Source organism: Pavona decussata, unplaced genomic scaffold (assembly GCF_977016875.1).
Source record: "Pavona decussata unplaced genomic scaffold, jaPavDecu1.1 SCAFFOLD_54, whole genome shotgun sequence".
NCBI lineage: Eukaryota > Metazoa > Cnidaria > Anthozoa > Scleractinia > Agariciidae > Pavona > Pavona decussata.
The window spans coordinates 393,001-417,120 of NW_028145476.1; the positions used below are offsets into that span (position 1 = coordinate 393,001).

Below are 24,120 nucleotides of genomic sequence, written 5' to 3' on the forward strand. Positions count from 1 at the left end.
TGGTATAAGTTGGTAGCTCGGTTAACAATTATCCGCGCCTTGCGGCGACCTTCAGCTTTCGTTGGCTTTCGATTACTTGACTTGGGTCGGATTCACGAGGTCCTCTTAGGTCAAGATGTATCATCAGTATTATGATTCATTCTTTCTTCCGCAGTTCAAATGTATGCATTTTCATAGATTCACTTTCAGTTATCTCTTCTACGGATAGGAATTCATAAAATTTAGGAATTCATAAAATGACCAGCTCCCAGTCGGCTTGATAGCTCAGTTGGGAGAGCACTGCGCCTGCATCGCAGCGGTCCCCGTTCAACCCTGATATATTTTTTTATGCTTGTAGAAGTAACTGCGATGATCATTCACTTCCGCAGTTCAAATGTACGAATTTTCATATATTCACTTTCAAATCCTAAGTATTGTTAACGTTGTTTGGATACATCTTAGGAGGGCCTCGTAAATCCAGCCCCATTTCTCTGGTGGGGACTCTCGTGACCTAGTACATTCTCGTCCCCAAAGCCGCCTGGTCCTCTTAGGTGCCGGAGGCTGGGCATAGGAGGCTCTGGTGACGAGAATAGACCTGGTATTCAGAGGAGAGGCTGTGGTAACTACAGTCAAAGCTCTCAGTTGCGATCTCTCTCGTAAGCGACCAGCTCTTGTTACGACCAGTATTCGGAAACCCCGTTTGAATTGTCACTTCTGGAATCAAAAGCTCTTGTAAGCGACCGCGACCACTTTTGGGAATTCCCAACTTGTCTTTTCCTTTGTTTTTAAAATAAAAGTATACACTTCGTGATCACATTTACAGTAATATAACACTGCCTAATAATGTTCGTAGATTAAGATCTCGAATCGAAAATTCAAGATGATTTGTTGCTGAATCAAGAGTGTCACCCTGAGACCGAGGAAAAAGCTTTATGCTTTCACAGCTGCGAAACTGCCCTCGTTCGCGTTCATAATGATATTTTGCGTGCTATTGATAATCGCCACTGTGTCATGCTCGTGCTACTTGATCTCTCCGCTGCATTTGACACTGTGGACCACGAAATATTACTCAAAAGATTGAACTCCAAATTCTCTATATGTGGCACTGCACTCGATTGGCTCCGCTCCTACCTTACTAATCGCACGCAAGTCACAGTCTCTTGAGCTCAAATGTGGAGTACGTCAAGGCTCCGTTCTTGGGCCCATCCTCTACCTCCTTTACACTGCTCCACTTGCCGACATTCTACGTCTCCACGACATGCAATTTCATTTCTAAGCTGATGATACTCAGTTGTACATTTCCTTTTCTACTAATGACAATCTGGACCTAACCAACAGCATCGCTAAAATCGAGAAATGCTTATCCGACCTTGATCAGTGGATGTCCTTAAACAAGCTGGAACTAAACAAAGACAAAACCGAACTTCTCTACCTCTATTCACACAATTCATATACATATACAATTCAGCCGTCTCTATGTTCCAGAAACATTGGTGTCGTTTTTGATAGTACTATGTCGATGCTCCCTCATGTTAATTCTGTTTGTAAATCTGCCTTCTATCATCTTCGAAACATCTCCCGTATAAGAAAATTGCTATCCACTAAAACCACTGAGACTCTAGTCCACGCTTTTATAACCTCCAAGTTGGATCACTGTAACTCTTTTTTATACAATGTTCCGAAATATGTCATTAAAAAGCTTCAGTCAGTACAGAATGCCGCGGCTCGACTGATCACAGGCTCTCGCAAGTATGACCACATAACCCCTATTTTATTCGACCTCCACTGGCTTCCAGTTTCCGAGCGAGTTAAATTCAAAATAATTCTGCTCACCCACAAAGCTCTTCACCAACAGTCCCCCCATCTACATACAAGACCTGGTACGCCGCTATTCAACTTCAAGAACGCTCCGGTCGTCGAACGCATTTCGCCTGTGTCATGTCAACTATAATCTAAAGTCGTATGGCTCCAGAGCTTTTGCTGTTTCGGCCGCAGAACTCTGGAACAAACTACCTGTCGAAATCCGTTCTTGTGACAATTTGAATCTTTTTAAACGTAAACTTAAGACTCATCTTTTTTCGAATTGTTTTAAACAGATGTGATTTTTTAAAACTTTGTAAAGCGCTTAGAACAGAACTGGATAAGCGCTGTATAAATAGTTATTATTATTATTATTATTATTATTATTATTATTATTATTATTATTATTATTATTATTATTATTATTATTATTATTATTATGCTAAAAGTTCTGGTAAGTGATCAGCTTCTATTGTTTCAGCTATTGGTCTCTTACGAGATTGCATTCTCATAAGCGACCAGCTCTAGTTACGACTTACGACCACTTTTTCAGTCCAATTCCCGAGGCGGTCGCTTAAGAGAACTTTGATTGTAGTTCTCGTTCCCGGTGCATTCTGAATCAAAATGGCAGCTAGGAGACGCTAGCACGTTCACTGTCTCAAATTCAAATGAGAAACCACAGATTTTCCTGGCTTTCTTTGCATTTTAATTAAATAGCAACAGCAACAACAAGCCAGTTGGCGCCAAACAGGATGCCTTCAAGGAGACAATATACATTCTTTTCTGTCGACCTAATCTATCTTGTCCTTATGAAGTTAATTAAAAGCCGGCGTTGCCACTTCCTGAGAGTGACAAAATGATGAATTTGACATTTTGTGAAAAAAAAAAAAAGGAATATAAAAATAACATCAAGCATGCCGTAATACACCTGGGTCCAGTTGTTCAAAGGCCGGATAACTTTATCCAGTGGATAAGTCGCTATCCGTCAGTTCCAATCTGTGCAAAGATTTCAGTATTTCCTCTTGTGCAAGCGAATATGCACACTCTTACCACACTTAAGTTTGGGAGTGTACGAAAACCTTGGAAAAGGTTTTACGTGAAGCATATTTTAGACCCTGAATAGTGCCTTATCCAGCGGATAAAGTTATCCGGCCTTTGAACAACTGGGGCCAGGAGTAAGCTAATTTTTTGGAAACGTTCCAGCTCAAGTCATGCTTGTTTGAGATTGTCGTTGGAATCGTGTTTTGCCGTTTTTCTCCAAAGTCAGCCAATATTAATTAAAACATAAAGTCATGAAGAATGTTTTCCTTTCCTTTCTTCTCTCTTTCGTATCATTCTGAACCTTCTTGGGACCAAAAACTCGTGTCTCGACTTCGTTTTACAAAAAGTGCTCAAGTTTTCGACAACCCCCTTTCAACCTGCCGAAAGACCACAAAAAGATAAAAACCTCTTCAATTTCACTCTTGAATTTACTGTCATCTTAACCGAGAAACAGAACGTACGCTGTTACTTTTCATGTTCTCGAAATTCATAAGGAGAGATGAAACTTGTAAGAAGAGTTGTTTTAATTCGGAGACGCTGGAGAACATTATATTAAACTAAAACAGTCGGCTCAAAATTATGACTAAAATTATAAAAGGTTACAAATTTAAACTTAGGGTAGGGAGGATCTCGTTTTTCATCAAACCAATTAAAGTAAACCGCTAAACCGCTCCCGAAAGAGGCACCATAAAACGTAAACAAGCGGAGATGCAGAGCAAATCCTTTAATTTATTATTCATGAAAGCGAGTGTTTTGACAAGTTTGTTTAGGGAGCGCCCTTGTCAGAGGAGTTCGTAAACATAACTAATAAACAGCAGGTACCCTTGTTTAAATTTAATAACGGTGATCGATACTTCAAGAGAGCAATTTTTGCAAGTTGAACAAGGTCGTGTGCTTTACGTCTTGAAAAAGTGCTAAGTGTTAATTATTGATGGAATTTTCGCCACTACGTTAGTCGCCTCTTGCGATAAAAACAAAGTCAAATTATAAACTTGACTTCACGGAAAAACAATTTCCCTTCAACTATACTACAAGAAAGATTCAAATAACTTCTCAATATCGCGAAACAAAGTTTATGACACTGTTAAAAGTTCGACATTTGAGCTGGAGACGAGCTTTAACTAAGTAGACATTTTATAATAGAAAATTATCGAGGAGCGGGTACCAAAAACGTCAAAACCGCCTATTAACACGATACAAACCAATTACTTCAAACTTTTCCAAAGACAAAACCGTTCTTCAAACTCACAAACGACAAAAATCTTTTTCAATTTAAGCTTGTAATTGGAGCAAGTGTATTTTCCTTTAAAAAAACCTGCCAATGTTTGTTTTCTCTAAAAAACTGGCTTTCTAAATTAATGTTTGTATGGATACCTAGCGAGATGGAATTAGTTGTTTGGCAAAACATTTTAATTGCGGTCTATGAAGGCCGTAATATCAAAACAAAAAACAGTGTATTGCAAAAACACGTGAGGCGTACGTGAGCTTGTCACGTTTTGATAGATAATTTGGGTCGCCACGTAACTCATAAATAACTGGAATCTCAAGCCCCAGGCCGGCACCTCTGTTGATCCCACGCCCCGCTATTACGGACTCTCGCTATGACGGACACCAAACGACTTCCCGAGGGTGTCCGCTATAACGAGAGTTGACTGTATTAGGATTCATTCTTTCTTCCGCAGTTCAAATGTATGAATTTTCATATATTCACTTTCATCTCTTTACCTCTAGGGATATGTCACGCATTCACAAAAAACCAGCTCCCAGTTGACAAATTAGGTCAATAGGCCATTTCCGATCCGAGTTGATGTGAACCTCATTATGAGAGTGAGGCTAAGTGCGAATCTTTTCATATGAAAATTAGTTTTGTTTGAATATGAATGAAAACCACGTTTCATAATAAAAACTTTGCACTTAGCCTCGCTTTGACAATGAGGTTCATAGCGACTCGGAAATGGCCTAACGGTAGAGCACTGCAGCGGTATCGCAGAGGTTCGAATCCTGTTCAACCCTGAAATTGTTTTCAGGCTTTCTTTTCCAAACTGCTTAACTTGCGTATACGTAACTGCGATGATCATTCACTTATTCATTCTTTCTTCTGCAGTTCAAATGTGCATGTGTGAATTTTCATTTATAACATTACGCGCGCGCATCCTAATCTAATTCCTATTGGTGTCATCATGGTACATTTCTCAACATACGCACGGCCGTGCGTCCATCCGATGACGTTTGCAAGTCTGGTGAAGGAAGCATGCGCGCGCTATGTTATAAAAAAAACTTTTTACAGAGAGACGACACCATAAAAAATGTATATTTATAAGAGCTTGTCGAAGTTAATGAAACGTTAAGATTAAACCGATATGAGAAAGCACTTTCACCTTTTTTTTTTCAGAGAATTTTGTAATTTATCAGGAACAAAACCTGTTTTCCAGGAATCGTTTACTTTATTTTCACTATGTTATAAAAGAATTGGTTCATGCTTTTAGCTGTGCGTATATCGAGTTATGGATGCACTTGGGAAGTTTGGAGAGCACTCAAGAAGCTAGAGTTGCTCTCGGCTACGCCACGAGCAACTCTTACGCTTCTCTCGTGCTCTCCAAACTTCCCGCGTGCGTCCATATTTCGATATACGCACGCTAAGCATGAACCAATTCTTAAATATTCACTTTCAAATCCTAAGTTTTGTTCCCGAGTAGTAGTCCATTTTTAGTAAAACAGTGATCTATTGTTAGGATACATCTTAGGCCGGCCCCCTTCCTCCCGTGGGGACTCTCGTGACCCAGTACTCAGAGGAGAGGATCTGGTAACTAGTTCTCGTTCCCAGTGCATTCTGCAGTCAAAATAGCACGTTCATTATCTCAAATTCAAATGAGAAACCACCTGACTTTCTTTGCATTTTAATTAAACAGCAACAGCGAGCCAGTTGGCGCCAAACAGGATGCCTTGAAAGGCAATACAGATTCTTTTTTGTCGACCTAATCTACCTAGTCCTTATGAAGTTAATTAAAAGCCGGCGTTGCCACTTCCTGAGAGTGATAAATTGATGAATTTGGCATTTTGTGTTAAAATAAATTTAAAAATAACATAAAAACATACAGAGTAAGCTGAAGTTTTGAAAACGCGCCAGCTCAAGTCATGCTCGTTTGAGATTGTGGTTGGAATCATTTTTTGTCGTCAAACTGACCATCTCTAAAGTCGCCAATATTAAAACGTAAGGTCATTTTTTTTCTTCTCTCTTTCGAATCATTCTGAACGTTCTTGGGGCCAAAAACTCGTGTTTCGACTTCGCTTTGCGAAAAGTGCTCAAGTTTTCAACAACCACCTTTTCAAAAATCCATCTAGACTTGCCGAAAGACCCCTAAACTGATAAAAACTCTTCAAATTTCACTCTTGAATTGAAGAAAGGCCGTTGAAAGTTTATAGTCATCAAAACAAAACGGGCGCTATGTTACTTTTCATGTCCTCGAAGTGCATAAGGACAGGTGGACCTTCTAAGGAGAGTTGTTTTAATTCCAAGGCTCTGGCGAACATTATGTTAAACTAAAACAGTCGGCTCAAAAATTATGACTAAAATTGTAAACACAGACCTTATATAAAATCAAGGCAGGGCGGATCACTTTTTTTCGCCAAACAAATTAAAGTAAACCGCTAAACCGCTCCAAAAAGGCACCATAAAACGTAAACAAGCGGTGATGCAGAGCAGATCCTTTAATTTATTATTCATGAAAGCAAGTGTTTTGACAAGTTTGTTTAGGAAGCGCCCTTGCCGGGAGTTCGTAAACATAACTAATAAACAGCAGGTACCCTTGTTTAAATTCAATAACGGTGATATTTCAAGAGAGCAATGTTTGCAAGTTGAACAAGGTCGTGTGCTTTACGTCTTGAAAAAGTGCTAATTATTGAGGGAATTTTCACCACTTCGATTATTCGCCTTTTGCGATAAAACAAAGTCCTGCTAACTTGACTTCACGAACAAAAAAAAAAGAAAAGTCCCCGACTACTTCCAAGATTCAAATGACTTCTAAAATATCGCGGAAAAAGCTTATGACACTGTCAAGGCTTCGCTATTAAATCCATTAAAGCCTAAGACGAGCTTTAACCAAGTAGACATTTTTATAGTAGAAAATTATCGAGGAGCGGGTACCAAAAACGTCAAAACCGCCTATTAACACAATACAAACTAATTACTTCAAACTTTTCCAAAGACAAAATTATTCTTCCTACTCACAAACGACAAAAATCTTTCAATTTACATAAACTTACAGAAAGTGGTATTTTTCTTAAGAAAACCTGCCAATGTTTGTTTTCTCTGAAAAACTGGCGTTCTTAATTAATGTTTGTATGGATACCTGGCGAGATGGAATCAGTTGTTTGGCAAAACATTCTAATTACGGTTTATCAAGGCCGTAATATCAAAACAAAATAGTTGCAAAACACGTGAGGCGTACGTGAGCTGCAAGCATTTGTAAAATTTGATGCCTCGTTTGTTTGAATAAAAAGCCGAGACCAGAACGACTTGCTGTCTTAGAGACAACAAAAAGTCTTGAGCTGCGTTAAATAAAGACAGTAAAATTAAGAAACCTTAATTTAAAAGTTGTTTATACGCAAAGAAACAGATGGTGGATTAAAAAGCGCACAATTACGAGTAAAAATTAAAACCATTGTTCGTGGCAAATGGTGAAAAGACGTTATTTAGCAGAAAGAGTTATTACGCAACTTCGTATTTTTACGAAGTTGTAAAAATTTTAGTTTTTTCAAGCCCTCTTCAAATCTAGGCAGTGAAAATTTTCTTATGCACTTGGACAAGATTTAATTTTTATTCACACTGGAAAATACTTTGCACGATAATAAAGTTTTCACAGTCAAGATACCTACCAACAAGCTACTTAATAATTATGAACTAGACAAGACCCGAAAGTAGTTTCCATGATAGATTCTCGATAACTTGAAACGTTGTTTAGATGAAAAAACCCTCGGTCTGGAGTAAACAATATTTCCAGTTACCAAGGAGTAAATTACTGCAACAATAATTAAACATAAGGAAACTGCTTTCAGTTCGATTTAACGAGTAGTTGGCGGTATAAATATTGGGGTTCGAGTTTCCGAGATCTGTTTAATTACAGAACTACAACCCGGGTACAGAACTCGAACGTCCAATTATCCCCCCACCGAACATTTTTGTTTTCCCGAAGCTTTGAGTTATCCTTTCAACTATAGTAAAAAAAAAAAAAAAAAAAGAAGCCTTCTGTACACAAAAACTAACACTGATGGAGATACGAATTGTATTGTTCCCCAAGTATAAGTTAGTAAGTTGTTTCCTTCTGTCTCGAAAGACAATGGACTGCGCCAAAAAATGTTAATTCACTCTATTGGGGCAGTGTTGACTGTATTAACATCACTGCAAAATCTGTAAGTTTAGAATCAATTCCTCTATCCAGGTTCATTGCAATAGTTTATTTTCTCGTAAGCAATCACACTCGGTTCAAAAAGCGGCTTTTCACGCCGGCAAGATGAAAGCGATTTATATTCAGTTGACTGCAGGCAGCTGATTTCAATTCAGATACCAGAAAGGGATCGAATCTGCACAGTGTTCGACTTTAAGGCCATTCAGCTGACAAAGTAAAGTGCATTACTTGTTGATTTTGTCATTGTTGGCCTGATTTCCTGTAATTATGACAAATTCTTAAGACTGGGGTTTGATTACATTCTTTGCGGCGAAGTATGACCGACATAAACTGGGTCTGGACGGATCCAAACGCAGGGTTCGAGACTAACATTAAAACGGTTTATTGGACTTTGAGGGTCCAATTTTTCGACAAAAAGTAGGAGGAAATTTATAAGTCTCTAGCTTCGTATTCTCCTGAGGTATAAAACAGTTTCATAGTGTTGTTTCGTGTAAACAACTTGAAAAAAGGTGTTGCATTACCCCAATGCGCAGGCTTGCACCAGCTCCGACAACAGGTGCGCTAAAACTGACCTCCCTTGCACTTCAGCTTTCTGTACCCCCTGCATCCGTGGCGCGTATTTCGTTTGACTTCACAGTCTTACTGAAACTACAGTGTTTCGCTGTTTTTCAACAACCAAAGTGACTATAGAAGTGCAAAACCCACTGGACTTTTACTAGTGTTTGGCTAGTTGGCTACCGTTAGTCTCGAGCCCTGGTTAAATCGACATTTCGTGAACGTGGTCGCTTACGAGAATAATTGCTTGAAGAGAGTTAGTTGCATTAAATAGTCTGAGGTTATTAGTGTTTTTAGCTCGAGCTCCATCGTGAATCTTCTGAAACTTCCAGCTTCTTTTCAGGCCATTTCGGTTCCCTAAAAAAAAGAATAGGAAAATACATATCAGACAATGAAGATTTGTTGTTAGGTCGGTTACATTTTTTGCGAACGCATGTAATAGAGGGTGTTAAGAGACTTTTGGGCTATTCCAACCGTTTTCACTTAAACGACTTTGCATTCAATAGTCTCAACAAAACCATAACTATGACAAAACGGTACACAAAACGCCAAATAGCCATGTTTTGTAAATGCCTACAATAACAGGCTGTTTGAAGTCAAAATTTGTTGCTCAAAATCCTTATGTTTCAGAGTCTTCTGCCGTCTTGTCGACATGTCAATGGCAGGTTGTTCAGCAGGCTGGCCCTATCAACACGGCCATTCAACAACACTACAACACTTTGAATGGTTATTTTAGCAATCAACAGCACGATACACTGATAAAAAGTTTCGACCTGGCTTCTACTCAAACTATGTATTCTGCCATACCCCCCCCCCCCCACCCCTTGTAGAAGGTCGCCCTGTCTGCATTACCCTACCCTCTGAACACCAACATACAAGGACAATACATATCTGATCAAAGCACATTAACAAACAAGAGGTATAACATGATAACAAGATTAGCTTCAATAGAACAAGGCATTGGCGCTTCTTTCGAATGTAGATAAACATAATTATTCAATAAGAACAACAAGGAACCAATTCCTGATATAGATGACAGAGTAACAATGATTGTAAAGCGTTTGGAACTTGAACAAAAGCGAGGGCACTTCAAAGGAAAGTTAATTAGATTTTAATGTTGCTAAGCGAAATTTCAGGTTATACTAGCTTAAAGTACGGTTTTGATTTTCTGCAAAGATCGAAAGCAAAATAAAAACAAAAACCTTAGATTAATCGTTGCATGAGTAACGTAAGTGAAAAAATCGCGACTGAAGTAAAAACAGTTAAGTGAAATTTGCAGGAAACGTTTTACTCTTTTGGTTTGACCTGAAAAAGATGAAACTTGGAGAAGTCACCGACATGTTAAGCCAAAACTTGAACGATGGTGCATTTGAAATGCAAAGAAAAAAACTTGTGGTATTGCATTCACGTGAGGGCAGCTCGTTCACCAAAATATGTCAAACTACAAAAGATATTTTAGAAACAGTGCAGCGAAGTTTCTAAGACAGCACTACATCCAAATTTGAAATGAAATGCAAAGTTCAAGTTCATTTTTTTTTTACCACAAAATACACAAGATACAACTAAAGAAGGGTTACACAGAACAAAGAAAGAAAGAAAAAAGAAGAGAAAAGAGGTTGGGAACCTCAAGAAGAAGCCATAAGGTTTATAATATCATGGTTCCTCGAAAAAAAAAAATCGGAGGATAAAAACAAACTGGACTGGACTGGACAGGACAGTTGATGAAAAATGTTGGGTGAAAAATGCCAAGTATTTATATTGGAGGAAGATTTACAAAATTTGAAGGATTTAACAAATCTGCAAATTTTACAAATTTTAATGACAATTAAAACTTTGGAACGCGGTTCTAATATTTTTATCTTGTGAATGATCCTTAAAAATGACCATGCTAATGCCTTGTTTCTTACACAGGGTGATTGCAACTTTCGGGTTTGTGGATGAAAACCTTAATTAAGTGTGACCGTTCACATGAAAGCTTCTGAGCAATACTTTACAGGGTTACTTGTTATTATTCTGTGTACAATAATGTGTGGATTGAATCCCTTAGTGTATTCATTCAAATGAAAGCTACTGAGCAGTACTTTCCTGTGATGCTGTTTATTATGCTGTACAAGATGGTTCTAACTTTTGAGTCTGTGGCTGAAATCCTAAAATGTAACCATTCAAATGAAAGCAACTGAGCAGGACTTTCCTGTGATGCTGTTTATTATGCTGTACAAGGTGGTTTTAACTTTTAAGTCTGTGGATGAAATCCTAAAGTGTAACCATTCAAATGAAAGCTACTGAGCAGTACTTTCCTGGGTGCTGTTTACGATGCTGTACAAGGTGGTTTGGGTCTGTGGGTGAAATCCTAAGGTGTGACCATTCAAATGAAAGCTATACTCAGCAGTTTATTCCTGTGGTGCTGTTCATTGTGCTGTACACTGAACGTGGCTCTTACTTTAACATGGCTCTGTTTATTATGCCGTACAAGGTGGTATCTATTGATCCTTAAGCGTGACCATTCAAATGAAAGCTGTGGGGCAACTCTTCCCAGTGCTTAATTATGCTACATTGGATTGCTTTCGCTTTTGAAGCTGCGGATGAAATCCTGAAGTGGGCATGATCAATCTACATTAAAAACATTTCACTGAATGTTGTCCCTTATGCTTCATTTTCCCGAAAAGGGAATTTTTGACGCAGCAATATACTGTGGCAAACATGAGGATTTCCTTTGGATCAATTCCAAAACAGCAACGGAGACACTAAAATTGCAAGTTTTGTCTTCGTTTCTTTTCTGTTTTTAATATTTCTCATTTCGTTTCGGTTTCCAATTCTTCGGTAAAAAAGATGGCAGCATTAGAACAACCTCATCCCGCGTTTAAAACGCTTCCCAGCTCGCTGCTGTCATAGGGATTGTTTAAGTTTCACAAACATGTTATATTGCTTAAACAGAAGAAACCGAAACCACTATGACAGGGGCTTGGAAATAATTTCAACAAAAAAAAAACAGACGAACTTAAAATACACAAGTTCTTAGCTATTTATTCTGGCTTGATTTCGACTCGCTTGAGAATACGCATAAAACACGAAAACAGAGAATATTTGAAAGCAGCATTTAGCATTTAAATGAATATTTAACTTTCATTAAGGCAACCTGGCAACGAGTTCGCTTCAGTCATCACAAAAAAAAATTTATTATTTAAGCTTCAGCTGGGTGGGCTAGGAAACAAGCGACCTTAATTACTATTGGAGATAATGGTCTTGTATTAGAATATTCCTGAACAAGATAACTTGAAGAAAAAATTAAAATCGTGGGTCATGGTACGATGTATGTTGGAAAATGTGATATTTCCAATCTAAACCGAACGTTGAAGAAAAGAGGGAACAACCCTTTAAAAGTCGAAAGTTTGTTTAATTCTAATTAGAAACAAATGTAAATTCTATTTTGCCAAATATTGAAAAACAAACAACATCACGAGGAAGAACTACTGAACGGCTTTCAATTAAATGGTCACAGTTAAGTGATTCAGCCACGGCGTCAAAAGTATGAACCACGCTTACAGCACGATAGTCAGCATCGGGGGAAATTACTGCTCAGTAACTTTCAACCGAACGACCGCACTCGGGGATTTAGTCCACTAAAACAAAAGTTAGAACCTCCTTGTTACAGCAAAATAAACAGCATCGCGCGAAAGTACTGCTCAGTAGCTTTCGCTTGAATTTCGGATGTGTGATTCGATCCACGGACTCGAAAGTGAGAACCACGTTTGCGTGGGAGGCGAAAGTCATTTAATTGGAGTACACGTTTCCCAAGGAAGTAGTCATGCAAGCTAAATAAACAAGTGGTAATTTGACCTTGAAAAACTCATTTTCCATGTTCTCCAATATGACCTTCCAAACTAAAACGTGACAGGTTTTTGCACCGTGTAAATCGTCCAGTTACTCTGCATGGGGTTTCATTTAAGTGGTGTAACTACGGAAACTTAATAAGATGGCAGTAATGTTCGCCTTTTTTCCAAGGTCCCCGTTACGAGAACGTGACGACATCGATCAGATAATCTTATCCTCCGAGATGCATCCTAAACCAACAATTAGACAACCTTTTTATGTCTTGGATTAGCTTATCACAGCGATATGATAAAAATCAAGTGTTATCTAAGCAGGTTAGGTTGCAAATAATTGTCTCATTCATTTGTATACACAGAGAGGCTGAACGATATGCAAGAGACGAAACGAGTAAAACAGTAGTCCAGTACCTACAGAAAACAGCACGCTTTCGAACCCCTGTTTTCTAGTGCTTTGAAACACCCCGGTTAAAATCAATGGGTGCCAGAAATTCCCCTATTTTAAAAGGCATACAAGAAGAAAGGTCATCTGCAGAACAGATCCCAAAGAAAGCTTAAGTTTTTTTTGGGTGTACAGAATTTAGTTTGAGCGCGCTTTCAAGCTGTTGACGATTGTCTTGCGTTTTTGTGTAGGACAGCGAGAAACACATGGAAAGCACGCTTCGCTATCGAAATTCTAACGTATAGAAAGTAAAACCTGCTTTCGATCGTTCAACTTTATATTCTTGCTGGATGAAACTCTCGAATTCAACACCTTAATGACCCGTATAGAATGGTTGAACGGCGCGCTGGAAAACTGAGGAAATTTGCTACATGAACAAAACTTCGGAAATACAGAATGTGAAACACACTTTCCAGTCCTAACTGGTTATATGTATATTATAGTCACAGGAAGAAAGCTTGTCTGTCAACTGATTTTCTTCAGGAAACAATTCTTCCATTTTTTTTTGCATAAAAATGAACTTCAATATTAAACACAAGCAAGAAACAATCTTTCGAAAATTTCATTACGAATTGGAGAAGGTGGCATGTTTTCTCGCCTGGTATCAGCACAACGGCCTGGTTACAAAAAGATAAGACCCAAAAGTTTTGGCACCCTTTGCGAGTCGCGAAAGTTGTCAACGAAATAAACAGGCTGTGTCCGAAGGCTTTTGTTTACGACACAAAAGCAACACAAAGGATTGAAAGGACTTGACTGAATATACCGTGGAGTTTTGACATTTACAATAATGAAGGTTCGTTACTAGAATATGAAAAAGCCCCGCAAGTGATTCTTAAACATTAAAGAGTCAAATGTGCGAACGTAAAGTGACAGACGAACAAATTAGAAAATTGTTGATTAGATGCCGTTTTAGCTCTGGGAAATTCTCAAAAACAGAAAAAAAAAATACTGCTTAATCTGAAAAAATGAAAACAAGCTACGAACGTTTTCAACCATGAAATTTCACATAAATCCATCTTGGGAAAATGTTGAGAGCTTCAAGGTTTAAACAGCTCACGTAATTCGTGCAGCAAACGGTGTAATTTCAAACAGTCAGAGCAGCGTTTCGACGGCATTAATTTAAGTAAATATCGATCCACTTTGTAAACGACGCCAAGGTGTGAATATTCAGGGTTTGATTCCATCTACGATCTCTTTCGAAGCAATTAAACAACATTTTACGTAAAACAAACTACACTGGGAATTAAACTCTTTTCGTTTAAAAAGAGTATTTTCTTTTCGCACACTTCGCTAAGTGATTTTCGCTTAGTCGAACTGATGTTACACAGCTGTTGTTTGGAAGTCGTTCATAGATAAGACCTATTAAGGCTTCTTTCAAATATTCTTTGTAAAAATAACCATGCTTAATTTCCGGAGAAAAACTAGATGGAACCTGCCAAGGACTGAACTTAGTAAAAATATTTTCGCTTTTCTTATTATTGCAATCGTATTCTTGCTCGCTAAGGCGAACCACAACATTTCAAAGTAATAAAATTCAAATAAAAAGAACGATAAATCATGCAGAGCTTTTTCTGCTACCACATGGTGCGTGAGGCCTGTCACGCTGGGAAGCAAATTTAAAGACAGGAATAGTTTTGTAAGCGAATGACACAAATATAAATTAATAGTTTTATTACTTTCTTTATGACTGGTTTCAAAGAGGAAAGGTGGAAATTAATAACAACTTTGTCATCAAACAAACACGGTAAGAAGTCGCCTTCACTTCTTCATGCAGGGCGGATAAAAGCCCGTTATTAACATATCGCTCGCCAAAAGTCGTAGTAACTCCAGAACTTAACTAATGTACCAACAATTTTTCTTCGACTTAACGCACCACAAATGAGAAATTAAATAAAAAGATGCTGTGAATTTAGACACATTTGCTGTCATGTTTGACTGACAAAACTAAAGCGTTTGAAAACAAAACTACATTCAATATTTTCGATCTGAACCATAAATTCTGAGATCCCGTTGAAATTTTAAAACGGAACACAAGCTGTCATCAATTCATGCCCAGAGTCTTAATCAAAAACGGTTTTTTCAGAGGAGAGTGTCAGCCACGTTGTAAACTATCACAAACTTGAGTTCAAGTAAATGAAATCATGCCAAGTTCTACAAACGCAGCTAGATACACAAAAAAATGGTGTAATGTTTACACGTTTACTTCGCAAAGTGAAAATTTACAAACACACCTGTCCTAGATCACTGCGTGTCTAGGAAAATGCTAGAAAAATAAACGCTTGAACCTTTAATTTCTGTCAAGATAGAAAGCGTTGCCTAACAATTATTCCTCTTAACTATTATAAGCAATAAACGATCTTTGCACTAAAAGCCATCGAGCGATATTAATTTGAAACTGCTACCGACGATATAGGACTATACAACCTAACGACAACCGCTTCAAATGTTCACGGCTTCGTTGCCAAATAAAGCTATATTTCGACGCTCGCTTACAAACACATACATGCGGAATTGTAGGAAATATACACGCATTTCTTAATAACAGAATTAAAAGTGATCCCTAAATTTAACGCTACTTCGGCGAGCTATAATTGTAATTTTGACTAATCAAGACGTATAAATTTGAGTTACCATACTTTTTTGAAACGGATTCGTAGATATCAGATCTAGAAAGCACAAACAAGAGAGAGAAAGAGAAAGACATCTATACGAGTAAAAACGCGTTGCAAGTAAGAAGCAACAACTCCGCGTATGATCATTTAACGACGCAGATCTCTAGCTCAGTATCTTAAAATAACTCGAATTTTTAGAAAGCACTGGCAGACATTCGCGGGAGAATAACGACGAATATTTGCTTCACAAACCGAGGTTACAATTTACAGTTCTTTTCTAAATGAATTTCACCAAGTTTTAACTAACATATGTGCATCAATACTTACAGATCGTTTTCAAAGAGCTTCGCGCGCGCGCACGCCTTCCAACCAAAACACAATATGGCTTGCTCAAAGTTGTACATACATTGGAATAAACTTAATCAGCATTCTGTCATTACTAAGACTTTTTAATTTCGCACTTCTTCTGCAATGGAAATTCGTTTCATTTTGCATATACGTTTGGTTTCATTAATAATTGGCTTGTGGTTTGAAATTCAGATCTCGCTGAGTGAGTGATGTACACACAACCCCTGGTAAAACCTCTTAAGCGTATAAATGCATTTTCGTTCGAGGACTTCGGCCACGATCAAAAGATTTCATTCCTTGGAAAATCCCAGGATTAAGCAATCAAGAGCAGCCTTTTCTTCGAGTAAACAAAACCACCAACAGAGAGTAAGCCAAGACATGAACAATAAGACGAACTTGTCTGTTGACGAAAGCTTCTTTTGTTACGCGGCTCAGAAACTTAAAACCGCGGTAACAGCGCTTTTAAAAGTTATTTCTTCAATCGAGAAAGCTACTTAGTAAGCTTTTGTTCGACTTTTGACTCCTTTTACTTAATTGAATCCCTTGTTCGCAGGCCGAAGGAAAAAACAAAAACCACTTAATTTTTACAAGGCTGGTCATATGCTAAACACCTTGCATGCATTTTTTTGGGCGCAATTATCAGAAACCACTCCAATTTGGCGAGCGATGTATAGGAAAATTATGCCATGTTCCGAACTGCAAACATAATTTCGCTTCATCATGTCCGATGTATATTTTAATTGCAACCTGCTGTCTGCGAAACAACAGCCGTGAATTCAAGCCCACAATGACATACAAGAAGCGCTAGCGAAAGTAATGCTCTCTTTAATCCAAGCCAACCAACCAAAAGGCTTTCCATGTTTAATGTCCTTGCAGTAAAGCATTAGTTTTGAGCACACTGTTCTTGTGCGATGTTTACTCAGCCCAAACAACAAAACTACACTTTAAAAGCCATTGTCTATCACGGAATGCTTTTGCTGAAGAAAACAAACATTTAAAAAGCACTAGCAACTTCGAATCTCGCGCGAGAGGTGGAAAATAAAAACCGCGTCTTGAAATTCTGGCGGAGAAAACCACAGATGTTTTGCTAAGCGCAATCCTTGACCTTTATACTTGGTTTAAAGAGTTCGATTTATTTTATCCACTGCTTATTTTAATTTCACTCTGAAAGCAATTGCAATTTGCACAATATGGAATCGCCCACTGCTGTTCTGAGAACAAATAACAATTACAACTCGCCTCGACAACAGAGAAAACAACTATATTTAATTCTACCGAAAAACGCCGCGTTCGCTGAGCAGGTCTTTCACGCCGTTAACAGGCGGGGAAAAGTCTTTCCTTAAACGCAGTGGGATGTATAATTTAGCCCCGTTCAAACATGGTGGGGAGGCATTAAAAACTGCTTTCAAGGAAGCACTTTCAAAGGCGACTTCGCAGGAAATCTATTGTTCCGCGACATAAAAGCTCTTTCCTAAATGCCTTCAGGGCAAACCCAAATTACCACAAACAATGTCGAAAGTCGCTTTCACAAATATCGCACACCGTTTAAGCCTTATGACTTGAGGAAATTAACTGATTATTCTTCGGTGCAGTCTCGCATCTGCGGTGTCTTTAAGATGATTTCTGAGGACAGCATTTAGGCAGTGGCTCGCCACCACGGCACAACATCGTCCAAAATTGTCACTTGGTTGCGAAACGCACTAATACAAGGCGAAAAAATTAATTTTCTCGGAATATAAATAATCGTCAAAAGATGAGCTTCCGCTGATGCCGAAAACTAACACGGATCAAGCAAGAGAAAAGGCTATTTGCTCACTTAATCAGCTCTTTTTAAAAGGAGTACATTTTTAATTTCGGAAGGCCTTTCCGAAGCAAAGCAATTAAATACGCGGGCATGCGCGGTTAATAGATCTACCGGGTCCGACATATTGAAAACAAGAATCGCAGATCAAGTTATACCAAAATAAAGACGAATTATTCAGAGTTTTCCAGGCTATTTCAAGTTCTCAGCGTTAAAATATCTAGCGTTGGATAAATAAAAACGCAATTCCACAATTCTACACAACAAATATGTGGATGTATAAAGCATATTTCCCCGGGGTATAGGTCCGAATATTTCAATTATGGCATCAACAATGCAGCTTTTCAAAGCGCTGCTTCGCACCGTGTGCATATGTGACCAAGAAACGTTTCCAACATCACGTACCTATCCGCTTTACCCGTAATACGTTTTAAAACACTCGAATTAAGATGTGAGCTCGCTTGAGATGGAGTCAAATTCGTCGATATGTGTGGCAAGCTTGTGGCACGTGCATTTTCATCACGCCCAAACAATTTTAGGTTATCGAGCTGTCAACACATTCTAAAATAAATACGCTTGGAGAGCAATTTTCTAAATGCCTTGGTTTCCCTGACATCTTACTTCCTTGGCGGTCAATATTTCGCTGTGAAATGCAGCGAAAATCAGTTAAGATTAGGAAAGAAATATAAAAAAAATCTAGATATTCCAACCCCTTGATAAATCGAATCAAGCCCCGAACGTCTGATATTTGTGAGTGTTTTCAATACCTTTTGTGCAATAGATTGCTAATGCTATCAAAGGAATAAGCCTTTTACCTTTTAAGTTTCGTAATAGCGTCGGCGTTATCCCGAGAACTGACCTCTTTGAAGAGCTACGTGTGAGAGACAACAGCAAGCAGTGAACGCGATTTCGCTCGTCCCTTTCCTTCGTGATGAGTAAGCTGCGAGACGGTCATCACATATCGAACTCATAAATATGTTAACGCAGTAAAATATTCAGCTTATTACCATAATACAGAAAGTGACCAAAACTATGATCCTGTGTTTCTTCGTACAAAATTGCACACAGGTTCCAAGCATTCTAACCCGATTTTCGCCTCCAAAACTTATCTGGCGGTATCTCAAAGAAACACATCACCCGCCTCTCTAGACCCCTTCAACTATGGCGCCACAAGTCGGACTGCCTTAAACATTTCAAAAAGTTATTTGGGTGCTCTTCAATGAAGCAGGCCTGCGAAATGAATTTTAATTTCAATTCGGAAGGAATTGCATAAGAGTAACGCGAGGGACCAAGTATTTTTCACGAGTTGAGCAAGTCAAACTGTGAAAGGACTTGTAGAATCGTCTTTGTTTGTCAAACTAATTAGTTGTCCTACAGTGAATTCTTCTCACTGTTGTCCGTTGGTAAGGCAAGCTTGCCAGAAAATATAGCAAAAAGAAATTCTAAGAGCATACTCTGTTAATAGCACTGCAATAAACTCAATGGGATAAGCACAAGCGATAAAATTTTATTAACACAAACAGCAGCTTGGAATGCTCTGATATCTGTTGTCCATATTTTTCTTGGGCTCGCGACATGCTCGCTTATTAGTCGAAAGTCACTTTTTAGAGTTCGAGAAACGTTTCGATTTGACTGCCTGGAACTCATGAATATATTCCTCAATTATGGAAAGCAGTTCGAACTTACGATATGCTTAACGTCCTCTGAGAACCTGTGCAACATACTTCAAATGTCATATATTGTTTGAATTTAGAACGAACCAAGGTCCACTGTTATGGTTCAACGAACGATCCTCGCCGAAAAGCTTCGACATCCAAATTGAGTGTAATTCGAGAGCTAGAACAACCGAAATCCCCAGTCAAAAAGTTAAAAACATAAAGAAAATAAAAAGGGGGCTGGCTTTAATGGACTTGTGTATTTTTGGCTTGTTCTTCTGTTTGTAATCATTCTGTTTTGTAACGTGTGGTCGTCGAGTAGAACTTCGAGAATTTGGTGACACTCACAAAGAATGGCCAAAATATGGGAATATTTCAGGCTTCAATCAAATAATTTTCGCCTCATTTTCGGAAAATGAAGAGCAAAATTTGTTTCTAATCAAGGAAATTTAACTAAGGAGTAAAATTTTTAATAAACTGAATCGATCGATACTACAGGTACCCGATCTTAGAACCAAAAACATGTCCGTCTCGCTAGAGCATTTTCAACAACACGGGCGAGAAAAAGCTTACAAAAGCCCACATGGCTGATGAAACGCCATCCTGATACAATTTTAGTGACATCTTCGTTTTAAACTCAAGTCATGGCAAATTTCTTGTACGAATAAAACGAGGCAACGTGTGCGATAGGAATTCTCAGTTTCGACTTTGAACGAAATGCAACACAAAGCGTTTCAAAACTTACGAGTTAACAAGGGCGTAACAGGCATCTTTCACAGGCCAACGGCGTGTAAGCGATTTCGTGTTGTTCGCTTTAACACCGAGGTTCGCTTCGCGAGCGGGTATATTCCTGCCTTTACAAATTCAAGAAACATAGTGCGTTTAATGTATGGGAAAATTTAAATAAGAAATTGTTTCTATTTGCATACATCAGCCGTGTTATGAATGAACTTCTTTTGCTATGCATCTACGGCTCACTTTTTCTTCCCGTTAAAATTCGAGGTTGAGAAAACTGCGCTAAAACAGCCGACAAATCGCAGCAAGTTCCCAGCAACCGAGTCGGGATTTAAGACCACAAACTAGAGGACTCAACAGTTAAAAAAAACAGCGAAAAGTATGCGCAAAATCTCCGAGAGTAACAGAAAAAAGTAAAGCAGCAAACCAGCGAGCTAAACTGAAAACGTTTTAATAACTTATCTGGGGTATACAGTTCGAAGGCTTAAGGGGCATGTACGGTAACATAGAAAAGTATGATAGCTTTCTAGTTCACATTGCAAGGAAACAAATCTAAATAACCATCTGTAAAGCTCAGAATACGAGCGTATATATAGCTTGTTACTGCGTAGACAAATTATAAGCGTCCATCTTGTATTTACACACGATCTTTTGGGAATAAACCCAAAACAAGGGCCTCAAATGAATGAAGAAAGTTGCAGAAATAGCCATGTTAAAAGAAACTACAATCTTTGACTGTTTTTCCCTGGAATTCCTCTAAACTTAATGCAAAATACTCTAGCTTTCAAAGTAAGTATTTACATACAATAATGCCCATACTATTAGAATACCTTTTTGCATATCCTAAAAGTGGCGGTGGACTTGAAATCGAAATCTTCCAGCACGCTTACGCTTGCTGAAATTACACTATTTCACATTCGGTTACAGTCCGTGTTTGCGCACCAAAAACTGAGGAGCAAATCGAGTTAACGCGTCCGTCCCTCCGCTAGCTGAGTTCCATGTTCATTCGCGTGATAGAAAAATACAACGTCCACTATTTTCGTTCGAAGTGTAGCACACGTACAAAGTTTCATTGGGGTCCGGCGATATGCGCAGCGACAATGTGCGGCGAGGAAACATGAGGCGATGGGACATGAGGAGAAGAGACGTGAGGCGATCCTACATGCTGGTCATCTGCTCCACCAGTTACTGAAGCAGTCATTCGCTTTTCTTTCTGCCGTCTGTTGCAAAACCAAACTCGAACCACCTCCTTATCGAGGCCAAGATTTTCAGCGAGCGTGCCAATTTCCTGCGCGGATGGTTTGGGATTTTTACAGAAGTGGTTTTCCAAAGCACCCTTGACTGCTACCTCGATCGAGGTTCGCTTCTTGCGTTTCCTGCCCTGAGTTGCGAGCTTGTCGATGCCACTGGCGGCTCCGTTATTGTTATCTGCCTCCTCGAGCCATTTGGCCAACAAGGGTTTGAGCTTGCACATATTCTTAAAACTCAGTTGCAGAGCCTCAAAGCGGCAAATGGTGGTCTGACTGAACACGTTGCCGTACAGAGTTCCAAGAGCTAGACCGACATCGGCTTGGGTAAAACCGAGCTTGATTCTTCGCTGTTTGAATTCTTTGGCGAACTGTTCGAGGTCGTCCGACGTAGGAGTGTCGTCCTGCGTTTCCAAATCGGTGTGCGTTGCGTGCGAAGCGTCTTGTCCGTTCGGATTTTCGCGAATCGTTTGCGCGGTTTGCGGGAATGCTCCTTGCAGTTGGACCGTGCCGTTTATCGTGCCGTACGAAGGGTGAGTCGTGGTGACCGGTTGCATCGCGCCGCTTATGTGAATGCGAGTGTGATCGGGAGAGTGAGCTCCATGTGTCGCAGCACTGGTCCAACGTGCTTGGTCTATAGGCATTACGGGGTGACCACCAGGTCGATGATGGACAAGCGTTGCACCGGCAATTGTTGTTATTACCGGCGAGGCATCCTCTCTCAACATTGGTTTAACTTCTTGTAAACTCACTGTGTTCGCGGGCCAACCAACTGCTCCAGTGTGGTCTTGCACGACCCATTGATGTGTCGCGAGGTGGTTATTTCCTACTCGTTGGTCGTTTACACCCAGCGAAGCTACGCTCGCTGGAGCAAGATTCTCGTACTTTACAACAGTGTGTTCGTCGCCGCGCACGTACGCCATGGTGGTCGGATGATTTTGAATTACGCGAGTTTCGCTCTGCGTTGACGCAGAACCGACCTGATTTGAGTAAGGGTTCGTTTGCGCTTCCATTGTACCGAGCTTGGTTTAACTTGCGTTCAGCTAAGACTCAGCTTTTTTGCCGCCAGCCTCATGAACGTGTCCAAAGATCTGTTGATTTTCTGCGAGCTCATTGGACAGCGCTGTGGTGAGTGACAATCTATTATTACTTAATTAATCATGATTCGTAACCGCGCGGACCGCCATTGGCTCAGCGCGCACGGGCGATTCTGTTGTCAATGGCTACAATGCAGCGCGAAGAATATGCTAATTGTTATCTTCGACTCGTTTCCTATTGGATCACTCCTCAATCCGCTCTTTTGTTCGGCTCAAAACCTCATTACCACAATTGCAAATGAGCTGAAAGCGTTTACAAAATATAATCACGCTGGGACAATGCAATGTGCCTGCGTGTGTTCTAATATTAGTTGCTTTTGTTCCGTGGAGATGTGGAGGGCGGAATGCCCGAAGGGGTGTCATATATTCCTCGACAGATTGATATCCAAAGTGCCAAAGATCTCTCTCCCTTTGTTTCCCATTCCGCTGTTGACAGCTTAATTTCGAGAGGTTTAACAATCGGGTCAACTTTTGAGAGGCGAGGATATTTTGCCATATGCGCAAAATACGCGGCTTAAAATTTTAACACTTCCGTAACGTGTTGGTGCTATCATCGCCTAACTTTGCGGTCGGTTTTATTTAACCGTAAATGCCTTTTTTCGCCTCGAACGAGCCGAGAGCCGTTTAGCGCGCGCGCGCGGCTAAAAAGCTAATATGACCGCCAGCTGTTCCGCTAAGGTAGGACAAATAGCTAGCGCAGAATTCGGCCGGTAACCGTCCACTGCTTCTGTGCAGAACAAAAGTGGTCCATTGCTTAAGTGAGCTCATAAAAAATTAACTCCTTTCATGGCACCGAATATGAGGAAAAGCTACATGAACGAGCGAAAGCGAGCGCGGGAAAGCAAATTGTCGGTGGCAACTGTAGATATTAGTTTATGCCTATCTCGTTCTTCATCTTGCCCTCTCGAGAATGGAAAAGTCCTTTTGTAAAACGCTATTCAGACGGCTTTTTAATGCGGATGGGGCTCGTTTCAAGATTTCCTGAAAGATGGTTATCGCTACAAGCACCGATGTTTGCCCAATTATGTAAGCTGGCTAGTTGAAAAAAAAAAAAAGAAGTTGTTCGTCAATTCTTGAGCAAGTGACCTGAGCCTAATCAATTGGTTTTGTCTACGATACCTGATGGATAGTAAAATATTCCAAGGGAACAAGGTGTTTTAATGAATCTTGACGTCACAGCGCTAACAAACCCGGAGGATATCAACAACGAAGTTCTTGCTCGAATATCGGCCTACGCGGCATGTGTATGTCAACAAAGAATTCCAAATTGCATTCTAGCAAAACACAATTATCTCCTCAAAAACGAAAACTGGTTCACGCCATCGACAACGCTTTCATTTTACGTACAAAATGCGACTAGCAAAGCTCAGCGACTAAGAAATCGAAAATATTTTAAGACCACCTGTGCGTAAAAAAACTGGCACACGAGTGCGCCGTCTCGCCATGTTTGCTCTTTCTACACGTGATAAATTCCTGTCGCGCGCGAGTTGCTTTGCAAGAAATTTTCCCGACTCAAGGCAGATTTGTTTACCCCGAAGGAAAGAAGGGTTCATAATTTCAATTAAAGTCTTTATCT

General features: G+C 39.5%; 1 protein-coding gene and 1 long non-coding RNA gene across 11 annotated transcripts in view; both read right to left on the reverse strand.

The window, feature by feature from the left end:
• Window positions 1–7,616: 7,616 nt before the first annotated feature.
• Window positions 7,617–24,120, reverse strand: part of LOC146480217 (uncharacterized) — a 33,182-nt gene continuing 16,678 nt past the window's right edge. For 6 of the 10 annotated variants that reach the window (XR_014864761.1, XR_014864763.1, XR_014864759.1 and 3 more), the window contains one exon: window positions 7,617–9,137. This is a non-coding gene — a long non-coding RNA (uncharacterized LOC146480217). The other 4 variants (XR_014864756.1, XR_014864757.1, XR_014864765.1 and 1 more) reach the window with 4 other exon arrangements.
• LOC146480218 (POU domain, class 3, transcription factor 4-like) lies at window positions 20,636–22,537 on the reverse strand. The gene has a single exon (XM_085109947.1). It carries the CDS (start codon window positions 22,458–22,460, stop codon window positions 21,270–21,272), a length of 1,191 nt encoding a protein of 396 aa, XP_084966073.1. The 5' UTR covers window positions 22,461–22,537; the 3' UTR covers window positions 20,636–21,269.